Raw genomic sequence first — 21,171 nt, forward strand, 5'->3', positions numbered from 1 at the left:
AGTGAAAATCACATCGAACGTTTATTTTCCCCGTTACATTCGCCGACAGGGACAGCGTATTTCAGACGAAGGATGAAAATTGCACGGATCCCCGAGCCGGGGAAACGAATTTATTATCTCGATGGGACCGACACATTTCGAATTAATGTCGAAATTTTTCCGATTGAAATTCCTCTAATATTTATCACCGTGCACGTATCGCTCGTATTATTCGTGTTATTCGACAACAAACTTTTTTATTTTTTTTTTTTCGCCTCTTCTAAATATAAAACGCGCATCTTCCGTGCATGTCGTGACGTTGATCGCTGGCCGTTAAAACATGTTTTTTATTATCCAAATCCTAAAAGATCACCATGCACGCGAAATATGTAATAATCAAATACGAAAAGCGTTGTACACACCGTTAATCCTCGACCGAGTCGATAAGACGCGAAATCAGTTGCTCACGACAAGTTTCAACGGGTTGTTTGCGGTTAAAAATCCACCGTATTTTCGTTCATCTCGAGGGACACGGTCGGGGAACAAGAATCGTGTTTACTCGTATCCGGTCCCAGATCGTATATAAGACTCTTGTAGGAGCGTCTAGTGGGAAATATTTTCTCGGTGAAAGATGCTTGCGCAACACTATTGGTTTTGCGGTTTCGCAGAAACTCCCCCTCCCCTTTTCTTTATCCCGTGTATATATATATATATATATCCATACTTCGTTATATACATGTAATTCGAGGTGTAGGTGTAGGTTAGCTTGAAAACAGGTGATACCAGCGAGGACAATTTGTCGCGCAAGGATATCGAATTAATCGGGTCATTTTCCAACCATCGACATCGACATTTTCATCCTCCCCCCCTCCCTCCCACTTCTTCCTAAATTTCATCCCTCCATCCTTGCTGCACTACGTTGCTGCTCCACCAACGAATCTTGAACGATCCTTAAAAGCGTCTTTGAGGAAGGATCGTTTGAAAAGGGTGCGAGAAGTTGGAAAGAGAGAAAAAAAAGAAGAGAGGGGAAATTTGAAAGTAGGTCAAAGGGGAAGGAAGAGGATTGACGCGACAACAAGCCAAAGCTCAGAGGCCCGAGAGAGCACAGTAATTAATATCAGTTTGGAGGGAACTTAGAAGACGCAATAAGTTAATAAGCCAGCAAGTTTCGCGTGCCGATCCACCTACTTAACCGATTATTATCACGCGGTTCTCCAACCTTTTTCTCTTTATACCCAAATTCTTCCAATTCGTAGCAAAGATTTTTCTTTGACGAGCCAACTTCGTAAAAGGAAAGATAATATATCCTCCCTCGAGATAATAATAAATCTCGATTTAAAAGATTGCCGTAGATAATTCTAATAGATAGATAGAAAATAATTTTTACGCGTTTAACGTTTCTTTCCTTCTTTCTTTCTTCTTTTTTTTTTTCCACGAAAGACGGCCTTGCACACTTTCTGTATGCGAGAATTCAAACAATCAGGTAATAATCGCCGCTATTAATCCACGACCGGCAAAGCAGGAATGCCGAATACGTAAAGACTAATGGATGTGTAAACGCATGCGCATAAGTACATCTTTGTGATTGTGTCAGACACGATAGTGCGCTCCCAGAAATCGTACGTAGTTTCGTACGCTTGGTTTCCGGCCGAAGTAACACGTAACGTATGATCTGTTGCGACACCGAGGAGACACGGGAAGCTTACAGCAGGCCTGGTGCAAGCTTAAGGCGACTAACCCGGTGTTTGCACGTCACGTGAACGCGGATGTATTGCGACAGCGTGCGTGTGGCTTAACGATCGGGAGAGGGAGTGGGAAGGGGACGGAGAGGGGAGAGGGAGAGGTGGTTCGAGCGTAGATAATTACGACCGAATACATCTGACGCGACGCCGTTCCACCACGCGGCGGTTGACGGGCGGAAAAATATTGTGATTGTACAATTTTCATCGCGCCTAGGAGGATCGTTAAAGCGCAACGCATTTGTCGAGCGTTGTTAACGCTTGTCAACTTTATTCGAAAAGTATTAAGAGGTATTAAGAGGTATTAACTCTTACGTGAATAACCGTTTCCGGGCCATTATCGTAATCACACGTTTACTTTAACGACAATTCGTATTTTCGAAGCGCAAAGAACACGTTCTACTTTCTTTTTTTCTTCGACGATCGTTCGAAGGATTTCCTCATTTTCCACTATAATATATATACCAGCCAGTTAATCGTATCGATCCGTGATGGAAGATTTTGGAAACTTGGAAACGACTTTAGCTTATTGTAGCCCGCTATTTATCGTTCTGATCGAAATTGCCCGCCCTAATCGAAGATGTTAACGCGAAATATTTATCGTGATATGTTTGCTCCTCCCTTCGGGGGAGAGGATAGCGATTATATCGGGTAACGGGATGTCATAATTGAACACGAGGAGCGTGGAGAGCGTCCACATATGGGGCAACAAGCGTGGCGTGCGAGGTGAAGCGACATTAAGGAGGCGTGAAAGGCATGCAGAGGATTAAGCCCGGTTTAAGGGCTCTAAGGTAATGTTTGCGCTGCTCGTGCCTCGTGTAGTTGGCGGTTCCCCGGGAAGGTGAAGCACGTGCATTAGCGGTATCGTGATTAGTAATTAGCTGATGACGCGTGCGTAATTCGTCGACGGATGGGTAAACAGGGCGGCAAACGGAACCATCTTTATGAAAACATACACGTGAGCCGAGCCTTTTCCTTTTTTTTTTTTTTTTCCTTCCTTTTTCTCGCGTATTCGCGAATGCTTTCGGGAGGGCAGGGATCGAAAAATTTCCCCGAAAGGTAATTTGTCCGTGGACTGGCTCCGACGTCATCGTTTGAGCCGGCGAGCGTCGGTCCATTAATTCGAAGTCACCGGCAGAGGTGGACATAATGAATGCCTTTGAACGGAAAAAGAGATCGAAATACGTGGAGAGGGGAGGGAGGAGGAGGAGGAAGGGAGAGATAGAAGAAAGGCGCAAACAGTGTACGGGAATAATGAAATGGAGAGAGCGTTGCCTAAAATTAAATTCACGGAAAAGGAGGAGAGAGTAAATCGATAATTTTAAAAACTTTATGTCATTGAGAAGAGGAGTAGAGAGGCAAATACAACGTGCGCCGCATTTTATTCTCCTAATATATAAAATTCCTCGCGACCGAGATATTATTATCGGTTTGATCGTCACAGTGTATCGAGATCGTCCGATACCTTGATCGACAGCCTGACATTAACTGCAGCTAATAGAGATAAATTACTGTCTCGTAAACGGGAACGGCGATACGATTCGGGAAGCAAAACGAGCATTTTCGGATCGAAATTGGATTTGAAACTCGTCCAAACAATAACTCGCTTGGCGAGTAAGAAAATTGTTTGAAAATTCGGCGGGGAAAAAATCCGTTTGTACATCTGGATAAAAATATCGAACGGCTCGAATAAATAAAAAGTGATCCTCCGCTTTGCGAGATAATTTGGATCAGCGGTTGACACGTGACTCTTTCTCTGTCTATATCGTTTCGCTCCCTTTGTCCTCATTTGCGGAAACATCTGGAAACTAATATCCCTGCTAACAAACTAACGTTGTACGCGCATCGTAATCCCCGTGCATCGATGATCCTATCGCTGTAGAATTATTTACGCAAATGTAGCTCACTCATCGGAACTGTGCCGGTATTATCCCTCGAGATTCGATTGCACGACGCATATTATAAGCCACCGCTAGCCATTATCCTCGCTTTGATTGAGATTTATGAAGGACGGACCTTCAAACTTCTTCTTCAACACTTTAACAATGGTTTCTTGTTTTTTTCTTCATGAGATAAATAAGTCGAACGATCCGATGGACACAATGTGCCATGAAACAGCAGTTAAAGGGTTGATCAATTACCGCAATCTATTCGTCTGCAGATGTTTATGCGGGTACAATATGTCGAAATTATGATGTGGGTGTGGCTGGATACGTGTCGCTAGAAATAGAATCGAAAATAAGGATTAATGCAAGGCAAGTAATATTTTTTTTTTAGTTGGAAATTTATTTTCATAAAGATTTACACATGAAAAGTATATATATATATACATATCTTTTCATGTGTAATTTTTTTGCCATTCCGACAATTCTCCTTTAAATTCTCGAAATATTTCGAAATTTTGCATCTTCTTCGTTCTCTTTTTTCTTTTTTTTTTTAAATCGTACATCAAAATTTTTACGTTTTCATTTCAAAAGGAAACATGCATAACTGCGACAGGTTGATATATCACTATCGAACATATTATCCGATGAAGAGAAACTTTTTGTATGTTTTAACGGAATAAATTCGGGCGAAAATTCCTATGAAACTTGCTGACTTTTAGCAAAAATAAAAACTGGTTCAAAAACTAGTAGCAGTAGTTTTATTCCATCATTTTTACAAGATACAAAAAAATCCTTTTTTTCTTTTTTTTTTTTTTTTTCTTTAATCATTTTCACCGATTTAAATAGCGTTCCTCGTAAAAAAAAAAAAAAAAAAAAAAAGAAATAATGACTCTAAATTCAATACGACTCGAAATTACGCGTAGCACGAAATATACATACGCGCATATTCGCAGGAAGGTTGGACGATAAGATAGGAGCAGAAACTCACAGTTAGTTACCTCAATTTCCGTTTCGTTTAATTGTGGCAGAACGACACGGGCGTGGATAGGATGCGAAGGAATATACGCGATATGAAACGCAAATTATCACGAATGGATTTACCGGTGCGTGCTATATCCTATCGTATGATTAAGGATGACTGGAAATTACTTGACCATCGATTAATAGAATATCGAGCATAATATTTCGAGAATATAACGAGTCAAACGGCCCTCGCCCTCGACAAATCAATTTAACAATTTGAACGCGCAACGCGGTTTTCCAAAAAAATATAAGATAAAAAGAATCGTTGCTATAAATTTTTGACACAACGTGCACATACGCTTGTTTGAATCGCATCGATAATTCAATGCGCTCCGACACACGCGATCATCGTTTTGGACGAACCACTGCTGCTGCTAGTAGTCAAAGTCAGCGTACAAAGCTCCACGCAATGTTTACGGCAAACTGAGCAAACTAAGTAAGCAGCGCAAAGTAGCGGTTCGTTCCTCGACGGGGATCCTTCTGTCCCCAAGGAGGACAGTCAGTCAGTGGTACGAATCAACGCGTGTGACACAAAAACACGAAACAACGCGAAACATTTGATCCTCGTTTCGTATTCGTGTGTACGTTTCTGCAACAATAAGCCTTTTGGCACGGTTAAACGGGGGAGGAGGGAGGAGATAAACAAACGTGCTCGTTCGTTCGCCGAATGAATATTCGAAAGAAGAAAATTGTTTCAGACACGGCAACAACCCAAGAGGAATTGAGCGAGAGAATTCGTGAAACCGATAGGGAACAACCACCGGGCGAAAATGGCGCGGTCATTAAATCGAGAGGAGGGGGAGGAGGAGGAGGAGGAGGAGACGACAAAAGCGTGGACACACAATGGTGTTGCAGAAATGGCAAGGTACAGAAAAGCCGCGATTCTTCACCTGGAAGCAAGGAAGAAGCGATAACAAACCTCTCTATTCGATAGTCGAGGGCAGAAGAGATTCTTGGAACTAGAATCTATCCACGAAATAGAAGATATCTGGAATCTGGTACTTTTCTACTCGAAAGATGGTTTGCGTATCGATCGTTTCGAAAGATCTTTAAGATTGGGGCGCGGGAAAGGGATTGTGTGAGGATTTAATGCTTTTAAACCGAGTTTGTTTGTTCCTGGAGGAATCTTTGACATTCGACCCGTATTGAAATCAAACGAGAAAAATCTCTGAATTCTAATGGGCAAAGACGAAAGAGTCTCTGGAGCGGGTGAAATTGAATTTTTTTTCTCGATTAAACCGGATTACGTATTTATTTTCATAATTGGATCGATAATGATTAAACATTTATAACGGGTTATTCGCACAACAGGCGGGTTCAGTAAACCAGCGATAGTAAAGTAATAAATGTTTCGCAAATGTTGATTAATGTAAAATTTCACAATGGACTAATCAATGGGTTACGGAATAATTGGGAATGAGTTCATTTAGTTTTCGATCATCGGGAGTGGCTCGTCACAAGCTATGCTTTTCCCCTCGTGGCAGCAAATTGGATCTGCTGCTTTCAAACCTGTGAATTTCCAGCTGGTCGCTTCGCACACTTTCGCGTATACGGCGACCTGAAAAATATTTCGCATTTTTCCTTTTTTTAAATTAATCTTTCGAGGATGTTTATAAAGTATCGTTTTATCAATCGATTTTTTAGAAACTTACCTGAAGATTCTCCACGTTGTTGTTCAGCTTTTTGCAAATCATTTGCGGTGCCTGGTCCCTAGCGCTCTCGGCCTGCACAGAATTACACCTATCTTTCTGACGTTTGTCAGTCTACTATCGAAACATGCGGTGATTATTTACCGACCAAAGCAACGCACAATTGTTGACACTTCTCCTCCCCTTCGCTGTCGCACGTGACGTTATATGGAATGGCACGTTCAATGATTGATTTCGATATTTGCCTGGAAAATACCGCGCATTTGCAGCCTCCCTCTTCCACTGTATCTTGTCTGCAAAGATTCGAATTAACAAATTCAAAACCATTTTTAAATTCGTATTCGTGACAACGATAACGAGAAATTTTACAACTACGTCTAACTACAGGTATTATTCTCTCAAAACTCTCATCGTTCTTTTCTCCTTCTTTCTATTTTATCTACTTCTTCCCAATCTCGATCACTTTTCACGAAAGTTTCGTGATCTCTCGAACACCAAAAAAAAAAAAAAAAAAACTTTCGAATTCTTATTATAATTATTATTATTATCATTAAAAACCACCGAATATCTTTCGATCGACTCGGAATTTTCGCCCGCGCGACCACTTTTCTCGCGACAACTTTCGAGATGAGCGTGATAACGAACGATCGTAAGAACGAATGTGTCTCGTTACATTGTGAACGGCAAAACGGTGAACAACAGGACGAAAAGCAGGAAGCGATCCATCGCGGTCCGATGACGTTTCGTTGGAATCGAAATCGATACGAGGTTGGTCGGTCGAGGGCTGCGAAACAAACGAACAATCGGGTTGGATACTGTTCATTTATAGCGCGAAGAAATCCCTACCACCAATTACATGTTTGGTCACACGATGCAATTGTTCTCCTCGACGACAGCTTGTGAATGTCTCAGGTTTTTTTTTTATCGATAAGTTATGCGTCATGTTGTAACGCGAGAAAAAAACGAATCGAGTGTCGAGTGCACTTGTTCGCCGGCTTATGTGCGCCGTTCCTCGCCGAGTTTTAAATAATATTCGACCGACCGACCGATTTTTTTTTCCCTTCCATTCTAATTCTATGATCTAATCGGATGATTGACTGTTCCTCCGATAATATTTGAGTTTCCTTCTTTTTTTTTTTCGCGTTAGAAATTTTCTACGCGTCTCTCCCTTTTTCTTCCTTTTTTGCAAATTATACATCGCGTTAAAAATTTTCGTCCGCACTTTCGATGATTCGATAAAAATTGTTCCGCACAGAACGTGTTCCAACGTCTATCTATATCTCCGAAAGATAACTCGGATGAAAAGAAATTGGTTGTGGAAAGAAAAGAGCGGTTATAGGATTTGGGTAAAGGAAAAGCCACTTCGAATCTAATTGATTAGTTTTGCGACTTTTGGGACTGTTTTGAGAAAGTTAAAAACTTGGATCGACGAGTGAACGAAGAAACTTTACTCTGCAACCGACGAATTAATTCGCGAAGAAGCCTAAACTAAGCGTTCTCGAGGAACAATAATTTCGCGGCATTACACTGAGCGGGCGGGCGCAAATTTATTCACCATTTAAACGACAAATAATTATTTCTGATTTAAACGTCAATCCATCATGGGAGCCAATGGAAAGCTCATTTTCCTCGAGCAATTTCCTATCTGTAATTACTTTCCTTGCTCTTTTGCGCGACTGTAAGGCGAGGAAGGTTTTCCAACTTATCAAGAGAAAATGAAGAAAGAAGGAAAGAATCGTTGCGAGAGGTTAGAATAGCGCGGGTTTTGGTTATTTCTCTTAAATTGATCGAGATTCGAACGAAAGTCCAGCGAAATTTTCACGATTAAAATAAAGTAGTAAACTCTTTTAGAACGAAAAAAAAAAAAAAAAAAATGTGAGAATTGTACGATTTTTAAAAATGAAAACTGTTGACCGTTTCTCGAAATTTTATCAATTGTATCTACTCAAACCGCTCTCAAGTTTGAAACCTTTCTCGAAACAACTTTTATTTTCATCAAATATCTCGTCTCTTTAATCTCGTTGTTTAACGAGGTTATTAAATAAAATCGGCTCACGCGCTAGCTCGATAACTATTAAACGGAGAGTATATTCTAATGGAATTAGAGCTGTTTAAATTTACAAAGACTCGAGAACAATCGATCGACAAAGAGAAAGTCCGCGGGCAGTATTATGCGATTGGAAGTGCATTTTAAAATAATAATAAAAAAAAAAAAACCATTCGATGGATTGAAACACAATTCTCATGGAAACTTATAGTAGAAATTTTTTTTTTGTTATTTTTCTTATTCTTCTTCCCGTATTTCATAGAGAATTCATCGTACGAATATCTGTCATTTTTTTTTTTTAATCAATTATCAAATACATAATCGCTGTCATAATTTTTCGTCGTAATTTTTCTTCTATAAGGATAAAAATTTCACGCAACACGGAACACAAGAAATTTAATTTTTGTAATTGAAATGCAATTATCAATACGGAGAAATTAATAGTAAATTAAACATCCAATGCAAACGTTATTTTCTATTAAACAAATCAATAAAGGTAATTAAATTAACAATTAAATTGGACGTAATTCAGCATAATATAATATAACCTATCTCTTGAACCTTTTGAACGAATATTGTCAAAACAATTGTGGCAAAGTGGAACGTTTGAAACGGAGGGACACATCTGGCTGTCGCCAGATTCAGGAATTCAAAACCAAATTCCTGACTGACTAATCATTTTCCGGACAATTAACCGCGGCCTTGTCGAGAATGGAAGAACAACCGATGGCCGATACGAAAGAAAAAAAAAAGAAAAAAAGAGTAGCTCGACGCTGACATAATCGTCTGAATCACCGATTAAGACCAATTACCCGTAGTGTTGGTTGCTCGAGCAGCGCGTGCCTATCCCTTTGCGAAATATTGCCCCATTTTCGTGAACCAGACCCGTTCGTTTTATTACAGACCATGTTGAGTTATTTCCTCGCGTGTCTTCCCTCGTCCTCCTCCCATTTTTTCGACGCGATGATCAGAAAAACTTGAGCGTTTACGACTTACCTCTTAGGGAGGAACAGGGAGAGGCCATTTATCACGAAGAGACAGCCGAGAGAAGAAAAGCTCCGATATATTTAAATTACAAAAATATCGAACGGTTGTAGGACAACGTGGAACGGGAGATATATCGTTATTGATTTATTCGTGGAAGAGGCAGTCGGAGGGGATCAAATAATGGATCGAGAAACCGATTCACTTGTTAACCTGTTCATTTTTTAATCGTTTCTCGCACGAAACGCGAATAATAATCTTCCATTCTCGAGAAGAAGAGAACAATACGAAAAGAATTTTCCAATTCGAATTTCCCCGTGTGTTATTTAATTTAATCGATCAATTTATTGCACAACGAGGGGATTGAAGGAAAGTAAGGCGTTCGTTCGAGTAACGAGTGAAAATCACTCTCAGGAATCTAGAAAAATTATTTATCCGGCCGCGGTTAGATCGGTGGACGTTGATAAATAGATAGTTGCGCGAAACGGTTCCGCCCGAGTAAAAAGGTGGAGGAACGATTAAGCAATTAAGCATTCGTAGGACGAAACGAAATTGTTTCTCTCGACAACTCGAAAGAATAGAACCATATTTCTGGTTCCCTTGTTCTTTCCCTCCTCCTCCTTAGAAGAAATAAAAAGTACAATGGGAGCTATATTATTCGCGATATTATACTGGAAAGAAACGAAAATAATCTTTTTCACCGTATTACACATAACACTATCTCTAATCCTTGCAAGCCTTCGTTCAAAGCAGATTCGTGCACGAGTTAAGCCGATTAATCCGAAATCTGGACGGTAGCAGGTATGGCAATACTTGGAGGTGGCTCCTCTCTAAGAATGAGTTATTACAAACCGACATCTAATTATCGGGAATTATTTGGCCGGGCCTCGGATATTCGAGTAATTTTCAAAAGCTTTTCGACAGAGTCTCCCGGTTCGTTAGCGGGAGCACAATTGGCCCTCTCGGTATTCGTAGAATGTGCACAATCCATCCGGTAATCCGGTTAGATGTAATTAACCGATGCAACTCGTGCACCCGAATGCGGCCGCCAGAGTTGGTCACCCTGTATAATATCTTACGAAAACATAGAAACTAATTTAATTAATATCCGCTGCACGCGCGTGCACACGGCTGCCGTTAATTAATTACGCCGTTTAATAAGGCAGGATTAATCGTGTTACATGATACACACGTCATACACCTACCTCGAAACGAATTTCCGCCTCTGACGCACGAAATTTCGACCGCGAATCGGCGTCCATTTTTCTGGATAAAACTCGCCGCCGATGTGTGTGTGTGTGTGTGGGAGGTTTGGAAAAAAAAGGGGTTTGACCTAGTGGAAAACACGATTGGCGACGAAAGGGAGAAAATTTCTCTGGAGGGGGAGGCGAAAATGGTGGGAACGATGCTCGCTCGAGGGTTGGAACCGAAGGGACGAAAAACATCGGCAGAAGTGGCATCAACAGGTTCCAGAGGAGGGGAAGTTTCGTGAAGCGCACGGCAATTGTGGCCGAGGTTCGCGTGAAATGTTCTGCAACTCTCCCGAGGCGTTTGCCGATTGGTTGTTTCGCCGAGTTGATTCCCTTCTCGCGTTGATGCCTCGATCCCACCCATCCCCTCCCGATTTTAATTAATCCACCGATGACGTTCAATCAGGGAGAATCGCCATCACAACAAGTAGGGAGAACAAGTTGGATTGGAATTGTGTCGGGGATAATTTGGATAAGAAGAACGAGTCTAGCTTTTTTTTTTTCCGTGTCAAATGCGATTTTTAACCTTGCTTGCTTTCCCGTCCCGCTTTATGATCCCCATGTTTTCGAAATAAACCCTCACCCAAGTTAATTTCATGGAAAAAGACGGAAAGGGATGGAAATTGTTCAAATGAAGGAATACGAAAATCGTGTATCCTTTTGTTAGATTAAATAAATGTGATCGTAAGGATATAATATAAATAATACAATTGGCGGGCGTGATCGATAAGGAAAAAGAATTACTGGGATAGAAGTTCGTTAAAAAGTGGTTTATTGGAAGAGACAGTAATCGTAAAATGGATCGATACGAAATTCGCGACAATCTTGGCTGTGACGAGCGGTAAAAACATCGCGTTTATTATTCATTACGGTTTTATTGTTCGATCAGTTATAACTTGGCAGACGAGGAATTAAAAACTTCGTGCGCGGCCAGGAATAGGTGATTCGTTTTAACGACACCGTTAATTCTGACGGGGAGCGCGAAAGAAAATCAAGAGGGGATCCACGTCTTCGCGGAGATGCAACCGTTGCACGCGAGAAATTGTCAAGAGAAGATTAAGGATCAACTTTAATCATGCGCAAACCTTTACATTTCTCGTATTATTTGATTATTTCGTTTGAAGGAAATGAAATCGCGCAAAATCGATTTCAAAATCGAAAATGGTATTCGATTTTATTTTATCGAAGAAAAACTGGTGGAACAAGATTTTTATCGTTATTAGATGTAAATCAAAAACCGATATAAATATTCTATCTTTTACTATTAGATAGAAATTTCGACGAAAACGGTCTATTTAGTCAAATCCAGTTTCATATGGGTTCCCTCAAGATCCCTTGATTACTTTGAGATTGAATAAGAGTGAATAGTTACCGAGTAGGGTCCACTTCTAGCTAACTTGTATCATTCCTTGTATTGGATCTTTGACTCTAAGGTTAATGATACGTTCATTCCGTTGATAGATTGAACGTGATATCGAATTCGGTGTTAAATTTTAAAATATAATTAAATAATATAATTAAAAATTTCGATATCCCATTTGCAACGTTAATTGTTTATGGAAAAAATGATAAAGAGTAAGTGAAATGAATGAAATTGCGATAAATGGCACATGAAAATATTTGAATGAAAATAATCGATCGAGTAAATATATATATATATATATAAGTAAATGTACTGTCGTCGAAGTAAGCAGGAAAAAATGATGGAAGATCAAAAACTCGGGGAAAGTGGTTCGGTCTTGGTTGATAAAATTATTTTAACGTCCGTTCCCGCATCCGATTACTTTCTTCGAATAAATCGGAGAATCGTGGAACGGTGCGTTTATAGCGGTGCAATTGTAATAAACAGCTGCCTTTCCAGCGAAATTAAAACCGAGCCATACTCGTAAACCAAGCTTTTTCATAAATGCTTACACGCGATACACGTGAAGTTACTTTTTTTTCGTGTGTTTCCGCGTATTTTTTACTCCCTTTGCTTTCTCTCTCTCTCTCTCTCTCTCTCTCTCTCTCTCTCCCTCCTCGCAACCTTCCTCTTTTTTTTCTTTTTCTTCTTTTATTCGTTACATTCCTAGCCGAAGATGAACGGGCTTTAATAAAAACTGTCGAAAAAATTCAGGAGCCAGATGATTGTAAAAAATAGACCTTTATTAAAAATTGAACGAGTTTTTGTAGATTTTCGAAAAATCTACAAAACGGTAAAAAAAAAAAAAAAAAAAAAGTGATGAACGTTACAGTGTTTCCGGGCAACGCATAACGCGATAAAACGCAGCACAGGCGTAAACAAATCCTGTCCGAAATTCCATCCCTGGAAATGTTGCGTTAGAGATCAACTTATCGAAATTAATTTCACGTAACACGAGCCGTATCGCTCGTGAAAACGGGCAAGAAACGAAACGATCCCTCCCGAAATCCAGTATTGTTCCGAACAATCGTATATTTTCGCGAAACGTGAGTCGACCATAAAAATTAGAAACCTAGGCTTTCAATAGGCTTTGCGTCGAACAAAATTGAAATCGAAGCAGAGAGTCAGAGGCTTCCATCGTTATATCTCTTCGATTCTATGAGATTAATCGGGATTCGTTATTTATTTAAGTTATATGTAACAACTTAATTCGAATCTCCACGTGTAACGAATTTATTTCATTCGCAATAATCGTCGCTTTAATCGTTTCAATCGGACGATCGAAATTCTTATTCGAATTCCATCGATACGTACTCGAGAAATTTTTTTTTTTTTTTTTTTAAATTTCACGGATAAGCGTGAAAGAACTCGACAAAATTGAAGTGATATTCGTATTAAAATCGATTTCGCGACGTTTCACGTAAACGCGTCACGAATTCTTTCGTTTCGTTGAAAGTGACGATTGAAAAAATATCCATTCTTCGTATCGGTAGCATAGATAAGTTTACAAATGCGTGTTCTAATTGTGAAATTAATGTAATTAAGAGCAACGATGATAAAACGAAACGATTCATCATTTCCCTGTCATTTCGCGAATTTATCGATCTGTATTTATGGTCGTATATCCATCGTTCGTCGTGTTATCGTCGTATTTATCTTAATAATATACTTCGTTTTGTATATTCGATAAATGAACTGTTAAAATAATTACGATAACAAGTAAGATATGATAAGAATTTAGAAAAATTGAAAAACATTTGTTTTTGTTTAAAATAATATTCTAAAGAGTAAAAATATTTTTTGTCGATATAGAATATTCTTTGATGAAAATTCTTTATATGAATCGTTAGATGATAGCAATAAATAAAAATTTCATTCATTGCGAATCCAAATTCTTTTATCTTCTTTGTAACTTTTTTTTGTAGATATTATAAAATAAAATTCATTTTTTTTTTTTTTTGATATTTTCTTATCCATTATCGCATTGTTTTTTTTTTTTTTTTTTCGAGCTATAGCTTAGCCTAATTGCGTAAAATATCCTATATAGTGAGTTAAATCCATCAATCATAATAGTTTTTCGAATTCCTATTCGATTGCGGATTGCAGTTGTACTTTTGCCCCAAAATGATACGTGCATTTTGGGATTTCATACCCGGTGCACAAAATCCGATAGAGCTTATGTGTGATAGGTAGCTCAGGATCGAATCTAGAACCATCTTTCGTTCGGCTGCATCTTGGAAAAGGATCGAAGAACTTTGCTCGTAAATGTGTTTCGTTCTAACCCCTTTTCATTTTTCTCCCATAATTCTTTCTTTTTTTTTTTTCCACTGAAATCCCACGTAATGAACGCTGAAAGAATTTCGCAAATTTTACACATTTTGATTGTGTTTACAATTACATATCTTTTTTAGAAAAAAAAAAAAAGAAAGAAAAAAAAAGGAAAATTATAGGACTATATTTCGCCTCATTCTTTATTCCCATAATATACCAACTATCCAGCAACTGGTGCTCGAAAATTGCGAATGCAATTTCTACGGAGCTGTTTTATGTTGGATACACGAGTGCAAGTGCAATCCGCAATCGCGAAGGAATCTCTGGGAAGGAATTAAAGCTGACACGAAGAGCTCTCAAAATATCTACTCGCACAAATGCACTCGCTACGTTTGTGTGACCACAAATAAACGCACACGCTCAACTTCTCCTACGTAATCTGCATGAAATTACGGAATGACGTGTAATTAAAATGTTGCCATTAAAGATGGGCCTATGAGGAGACTGATACTTAAATTTGGATACCACCGATACTTAAAAATTTCGACATTGAATGTTAGTGACAATGTGATGAACTTTTAATTTTTCGAAAATTTAACAAAAACGATTGAATGTCTCGTATTAGAGACGATAAAAAATGCTAACTTCTGATCGATTGTTCTCATTTCGCCGTTTTGTCTTATGTTGCTATTAGAATCAATATGACATGGATCTATTATTTCTCTTGCAAACGGTAAAAATTTGTGAATAAGTCTGGTTCAAAGCTCAAAACATTATCAACATGCCAGAATTTTAAATAAAATACTATCGACAAATTAGAAACTTCGAGAAAAAGATACGAATCATCGAAATGAATATTAAATTATTCCTTTATTAATATAATTATATACAATCAATTAAAAAAAAGACAAAGACATTATAAAATCTCTACTGTAAAAACGAAATGAATTTTACTAACTCTGATTTGTAAATCTTAGCGATAAATATTCTTAAAATTATTATCTAAAAAAATATGTTTTTTCGAGAAGAACTAGATAATAAATTAAGATAATTGTGAATAGTACAAAAATTAAATATAGATTGTATGAAATTTATTTTTGAAAAATACATTTACATTTCTTTTGCAAAATATCATACATTAGTAAAATGTCAGTATCTTAAATATAGAATATATATAAAATAATAATATAGAATAAAACTTAGTAAATGTTTAAAGAGCAGTATTTCTAATTGATCAGCAAATTCGAAGATGAAATTACTATTAAAAAAAATGTTTATACTCAATTAATTATTACTCTTCAATGTTAAATTTCACTATAATTTACAAATTTTAAAAAAATTATATTTAATTACTAGAATATTTTATGCAATTAAATCACAAAAAAATTCATATATTATTTATATTTTATAAACCAAATTAAATATATATATATATATATAATATATAATATATAATATATATAATATAAATATAATATAAATATATATATATATATTATATTGAGTATTAACAAATAATTTGCATCAATCTTTAATTTGAAAATCATATTGTCTTAATTTTAACAATTTTCTTTTTGTAAAATCTTTTATTCGATTCATTTTATGAAATCTTAAAAACTTATTATGATAAATTAGTCACTTTTTAAAAATATTTTTGCCTATTTCATAATATTAGCATGTTTCTTTTATAATTTTTACAAGCAAAAAGAAAGAAAAAAATTCAAGAAAAAAAAATTTAATTTGACAAGAAGCAATAATTTTCTGTACAAAAACTTTTAAGTCAAAAAATGATAATATATGAGTGATTTATCTTTTATATTACTCTATTATATTGTCTATTGATTTACTGTTTTAATTTACACGAATATGTAACTTTCTGATTGAATGTTACATTATCACAGAAACTGATATCTATTGAATCTATAAGAATCCTGTACAGTATCATATAATACATGTTTTTAATTGTTATTATTGGTCGTCATTATTTCAATCATTTCTTTATATTACAGAAAAAATAATTACATTATTTATGACTAGGTATTAATTTTTTTTTTTCATCAATGTTTCTTGTCAGTGTCAAAGTTTTTATAGACTAAATTATGAAATTTGATATAATATTAAAAACATTTTTAACAATCAAGTTTCACTTGTAATATTTCTAACAAAAAAAGAACCCAGAAATTCAAGAAATTATGATACTTTAGAGATACGTATAACAACGTTTATATTTTATGCAATTTTTTTTTTTTGCTGCCCAAAATCACTTTAAGAGGATGAAATCAAGCTTTGAAAATTTGATTACTTTTATTAAAAATAGTTAAATTTTCAAGGTTTAATTTCACCACTTTAAAGTGATTTTGGGCAGCAAAAAAAAAAAATTGCGTAAAACATAAACATGTTATAAGTATCTCTAAAGTACCATAATTTTTTGAATTTCTGAATTAGGGATCATTTTTTCTAAAATAAATTTTGTAATAATTACAATATTGAAAACAAATAACAATGATTTTATAAAAATCTAAATAATATTTTTCCTATATTTTCATTCAAAATTATAAATAATATACTAAAATTTTTTATTTTTTATATACATACCTAAATAAAAAATAAAGAAATACTGTAATGTTTCAATTTTTGATTTCTGAAATTAGAATAAAATTTCAAATATATTATAGTTAAATAATTCTGAATAACTACATAATTCAATATATTTATATACTTACATTTTTATTATTTATTCTTTTATATCGCATGTGCAAATATCTATTTTATTCTCTATACATTCTGTTGGACATTCTTCTTCTAGTTTTATATCTTGAATTTTTATTTTTATTGGTTTTTCGTATTTACATATTACAGCGTACATATCGCCACCTAATCGACGCGCTAACCATCGATTTTTGACAACTGCTAATTTTAAACATTCACAAGTCATCTTTGCATGAAAATTCGTATGAAGTGTTCTACCCATTCCTTCCAATACAATAAGATCAACATTATGTTTCACCATTGCAAGACATAAGTCTAAGTTCAATCGGCTATTAAAATAATTCGTAAAAATAATACTTAAAATAATCATTTTGATTATATATCATAATAATTACCTCAAATCAAGACAAGGTCCAGCCTGAGCAGTCTCCATAGCAATCAAACGATTTTCTTTTAGAGCATGTCTAATAACTTTGCATATGTTCGATGCATCTCGTAATGTTACAACCAATTCTGAATATGTAACATCATTTAATGCTGGCATAGAATTAGCACATAATATAACCTAAAATAATTTTTATTTTAATTTAATTAATGTATTATGATTAAATTGAAAGATATATATTTCAACTAACTTTTGTTCCTCGTAATAATAGATCACGAGCAAATGGTAAAATTCCTAATATTATATCAACTCCACTATTATCAACGAAGATAGCAGCACATTTATGTGGTATACCTGTTTCTAATCTTTCTATCCAATCATCCAAATTATCAACTAACCAAGGTCTACCTAAGTAAAAAAAAATATATTAATTTTATCGAGATTGTTTCTTTCGATAAATTACGATCGTAAATATTGCAATGCAGCAGTACCCGGTATTTTCGCTTGAGCTTCGGCAAAACCAAAATCTGTTGTTTCCATCAAAGTTGCAACAGCTTGTGCACCCCAATCAAACATATTACCACTCAAAACTCCCAATATTAATGCCTTTATCTTTTCCCCTTGTTCCAATTTATCGATAGTTAATATGCGACTTTTTAAATATTTTAAAGCCTCTTCATTTTCTTTCTTCTTTTGCTATATATAAAATAAATGTTATAACATATTAGAAATTAATTAAATATATATTTGATAAAAATCCTAATACAAGAATAAAAATAAGAACAAACTTTTCTGAAACTTACAAATAAATAAGGATCAGGAAAATCGAATTCCTTCATGCAATGTTCAATAGTATCCAATAGTACTCTCACTGTAAGTGTCCCATAAGCACTATAATTCATTATATTACGAATGATAGAATTATAATATATTTTTATAAAAGGTTAGATTTTTATTATTGAACAAATCTTACAATGGTTCAAGATGTAGATAATGCAACCTGTCAACATATTTTTTCTTCAATTTTGTTGCTCTATCTTTTGCAGTTGGACTATGTGGTTGACTGTGAAGAGCTCTAGCTATGAATTTATCCACTGATTCTTCAAAACATTGAAGCCAATAATCTCTAGAAATATTTATTATATATCATTAAAAAATGATGTATATAATATAAAATTATTTATAATTTACCTAGCTTCTTTATCCTCAGCAAGATCAGTTGTATCAGGATTATAAGAAGCTGGATCTTTCAAAAGAGGACAAAATGTAATAGCAGTTTCTGCTTGGTCAATTTCCAATTGATCTATTTTAATTCCAAGATTAGTGCATGCTGTATCTTTAAATCCTGAAGATCCAGCATAATTTTCCAACCAATTATATTCATTAGATTGTTCAGCACCATACAAAAAAGCTCCAATTGCACCAAGATAACCTTCATGCCGAAGAAAAAGAGGTTTCACCTTTCCCTAGTTTTATAAAAAAAAAAATTATATATATTATATATATATAATACTTATATGAAAGAAAAATGAAAAGTTTGAAACTAACACGAGACCAATATTTGATGGAACATGAAATAGTATGCATTGATAAAGGATGATTACGAAGAAAATAACCACCAAAATAAACTTTATTCATGTTATGCATAGTTGCATGTAAACTTGCTATTTGTCCAATATCATTACTTATGGTAATTAAAAGACTTCTAACAAGATCTGCTTCAGAATATTTTGGTTGCCCTAAAATATAAATAAAAATATTTATTTATTCCTTATTAAGTTATATTTGTTCTGATAATCATATAAATTATTTGTTTTTTCTATGTCTACTTACCATCACTATTATAAAAAGTAGCTTTGCCAAAAGAAGCTGCAATAAGATTTCCAGGTAAACCTTGAGAAGAATAATCACCTCCATAAATATCTTTCACTAACATATCAACATTACGATGATCTCCTCTTTCTGCAAGTTGTAGCAATTCATCAAAGCCCTAACAAAATATTTTTAATTATTTTTTAGCATTGTACTTATTTGTTTCAGATAGAGATATAAAAATTAATAATTTATATATATATATATATATATTATATATATATCTTATATATTAATTTCTATTTCAATATTAATTTCTTATATATTTATTCTAATTTCAATATTAATTTCTTATATATCTTATATATATATATATATATATATATATATATATATATATATATATATATAAAGAAATTAATAAATATATAAGATATATAAGAAATTAATATTGAATTATTAATACTTTTTTTTTTGTGAGCAAAAAGCCTAATCCCCAAAATGTTCCTCCTCCTGTAGCTGTACCGCCAACTCTTTCAAATACCTCATCAGATTCAACCTGAAAATATCGTGTATATTTTAAAAATAAAGAAAAATATATTTTAAGAGAATTAATTATTATATTTGTAACTTACTTTAAGAATACTGACACCACTACCAATATTTACTAACATATATGGAAATATGTTAGGACCAGCTTTTTGAAATTTATATTCAGGATTTCCATATCTTTCAAATTCAAATGCTTCACAAGATATATTTTTTAATAAAAAATTACAACCTTTTATTAGACATGCAATCTCATCTTCTTTATCAATTCTAAAATAATATTTCATTTATTTTTATTTTTGTTAATAATGCTTATTAAATTATCTAAATTTCATTTAATAACTATACAAAATTTAAATATTATTTTAAAATACTTACATTAAACCTAATTTTTCTTGTAGCAAAAAATTAAATTTATATGCTCCTCCACCAGTTACTTTAATATTTTTACCATGAAATCTTTCAACATTTACTAAATTTTTTTTCACAAAATCCAAACAATTTTCAAGATATCTGGTTTCAAATTTAACAAAATGAAGTCTATTACCTTCATGTACTTTGTATGTACGTTCTCCAGTATTTCCTAAACCTGTATCCTCGTACAATGCTTTACGATAACTAATTGTTGAATAATAAGCAATTTTTGTCAAAGATAATCCTGTAATTAAATGAAAATCAAAATAATCTTGAATTGCATTATTAAAAGATTATGATGATTTCGAATTTTAAAATAAATATATATAATCTTCAAAGACCGTTTGAAGGATAACCTTATAATTGAATTTATATAAAATACATAAAATCTTTCATAGAATATTAATAAAATATACAGTATAATACATACCAATATCAATAGCAAATTTTTGAGCATTTTTCAAATTTGCAAATACTTCAACTGCACCTGGTAATTTTATGGAATGATTTCGTTCATTCGTTTCCATTTTACATTTATCTTAACGAAACTACTATACTTCGAACAGTAGATGTTTTCACAATTAGCAATCGGTATACATCACGTTAAATAATAATTTTATCAATATTTAAATATTTGTTAATAGATATCACATATATTCAGTGAGGAATTTTCTTGTCTTTAGGATATACATCAACGCGCATGAATTAAAATTTTGTTTACTCGAAATTTATCGCGTTGATCCAAAAAAATTATTATAGCTATTAACATTAGATAGACAGAAGCGCCCTATTCATATACATAGTGCTAACGCTTGATTTTAATAAAAAATTACGCACAATTATATATACAAAGCAAATTATGATAAAAAAAATAATATATTTTAATTATTTAAACAATTTAAGAACAAAGAATTTTATGATTCTGTAATGTTTTTTTGATAGAAAAAGAATCTACATAAGAATTTATGTTATAGTAGTCATAATAAATTATCTTCTCATATATATCTAATTCTTACAATATATTTATATATTAATATTTGCAATTTTAATTTGTATCATATAGCGACACTTA

At 34.3% G+C, this 21,171-nt stretch overlaps 3 protein-coding genes and 1 long non-coding RNA gene across 7 annotated transcripts in view; 1 reads left to right on the top strand and 3 right to left on the bottom strand.

Moving 5' to 3' along the window:
• LOC105736831 (cilia- and flagella-associated protein 300) overlaps positions 1-21,171 on the top strand; it is an 89,171-nt gene that overhangs the window by 62,142 nt on the left and 5,858 nt on the right. The window contains exon 3 of the mRNA XM_086910609.1: positions 5,326-5,492. Coding sequence (XP_086766735.1) covers positions 5,326-5,492 — 167 coding nt within the window. The remainder of the gene's footprint in view (positions 1-5,325; positions 5,493-21,171) is intronic.
• On the bottom strand, positions 3,035-7,186 carry LOC100863388 (uncharacterized). 3 transcript variants are annotated; one of them, XM_086911454.1, is made up of 4 exons: positions 6,950-7,184; positions 6,425-6,569; positions 6,280-6,351; positions 3,035-3,938 (listed from the first exon to the last, which is right to left on the bottom strand). In XM_086911454.1, exons 1-4 carry the CDS (start codon positions 7,000-7,002, stop codon positions 3,852-3,854), a joined length of 357 nt encoding a protein of 118 aa, XP_086767580.1. In that variant the 5' UTR covers positions 7,003-7,184; the 3' UTR covers positions 3,035-3,851. The 3 variants fall into 3 exon arrangements, with proteins under 3 accessions (XP_086767580.1, XP_003690309.1, XP_086767620.1); XM_003690261.4 differs by lacking the exon at positions 3,035-3,938 and adding an exon at positions 5,848-6,185 and having other exon boundaries at positions 6,950-7,186; XM_086911494.1 differs by lacking the exon at positions 3,035-3,938 and adding an exon at positions 5,848-6,208 and having other exon boundaries at positions 6,950-7,170.
• LOC147658834 (uncharacterized) lies at positions 13,835-14,862 on the bottom strand. Its single transcript, XR_015293307.1, has 2 exons — positions 14,448-14,862; positions 13,835-14,308 (listed from the first exon to the last, which is right to left on the bottom strand). It is a non-coding gene; the product is annotated as an uncharacterized LOC147658834 (long non-coding RNA).
• Positions 16,954-21,023, bottom strand: LOC100863509 (4'-phosphopantetheine phosphatase). Of its 2 annotated transcripts, none has more exons than XM_012493282.3 (13): positions 20,530-21,023; positions 20,064-20,343; positions 19,772-19,955; positions 19,603-19,695; positions 19,158-19,314; positions 18,873-19,063; positions 18,516-18,790; positions 18,298-18,450; positions 18,128-18,215; positions 17,816-18,020; positions 17,575-17,732; positions 17,335-17,504; positions 16,954-17,268 (listed from the first exon to the last, which is right to left on the bottom strand). In XM_012493282.3, the coding sequence occupies exons 1-13, from the start codon at positions 20,624-20,626 to the stop codon at positions 16,965-16,967; spliced, it is 2,355 nt and encodes a 784-aa protein (XP_012348736.2). In that variant the 5' UTR covers positions 20,627-21,023; the 3' UTR covers positions 16,954-16,964. The 2 variants fall into 2 exon arrangements, with proteins under 2 accessions (XP_012348736.2, XP_086765406.1); XM_086909280.1 differs by having other exon boundaries at positions 16,954-17,203; positions 20,530-21,005.

The sequence above is a fragment of the Apis florea genome, unplaced genomic scaffold, assembly GCF_048593485.1.
Source record: "Apis florea isolate Af1SG1 unplaced genomic scaffold, ASM4859348v1 contig_1615_pilon, whole genome shotgun sequence".
NCBI classification, from domain to species: Eukaryota; Metazoa; Arthropoda; class Insecta; order Hymenoptera; family Apidae; genus Apis; species Apis florea.

What these genes read in the sequence shown, in the direction of transcription:
- LOC100863388 (XM_003690261.4), bottom strand. Translation starts at nt 7,002, where the DNA reads ATGGATCGCTTCCTGCTTTTCGTCCTGTTGTTCACCGTTTTGCCGTTC. An exon ending in ACCGTTTTGCCGTTCACAAT is followed by an intron (nt 6,570 to 6,949) that starts GTAACGAGACAC and finishes GAATCTTTGCAG; the next exon opens with ACAAGATACAGTGGAAGAGG. An exon ending in ACAACGTGGAGAATCTTCAG is followed by an intron (nt 6,186 to 6,279) that starts GTAAGTTTCTAA and finishes AATATTTTTCAG; the next exon opens with GTCGCCGTATACGCGAAAGT.
- LOC100863509 (XM_012493282.3), bottom strand. Translation starts at nt 20,626, where the DNA reads ATGGAAACGAATGAACGAAATCATTCCATAAAATTACCAGGTGCAGTT. An exon ending in TACTTTTTATAATAGTGATG is followed by an intron (nt 19,064 to 19,157) that starts GTAAGTAGACAT and finishes TTTATATTTTAG; the next exon opens with GGCAACCAAAATATTCTGAA. An exon ending in TTCCTGATCCTTATTTATTT is followed by an intron (nt 18,021 to 18,127) that starts GTAAGTTTCAGA and finishes TTTTATATATAG; the next exon opens with CAAAAGAAGAAAGAAAATGA.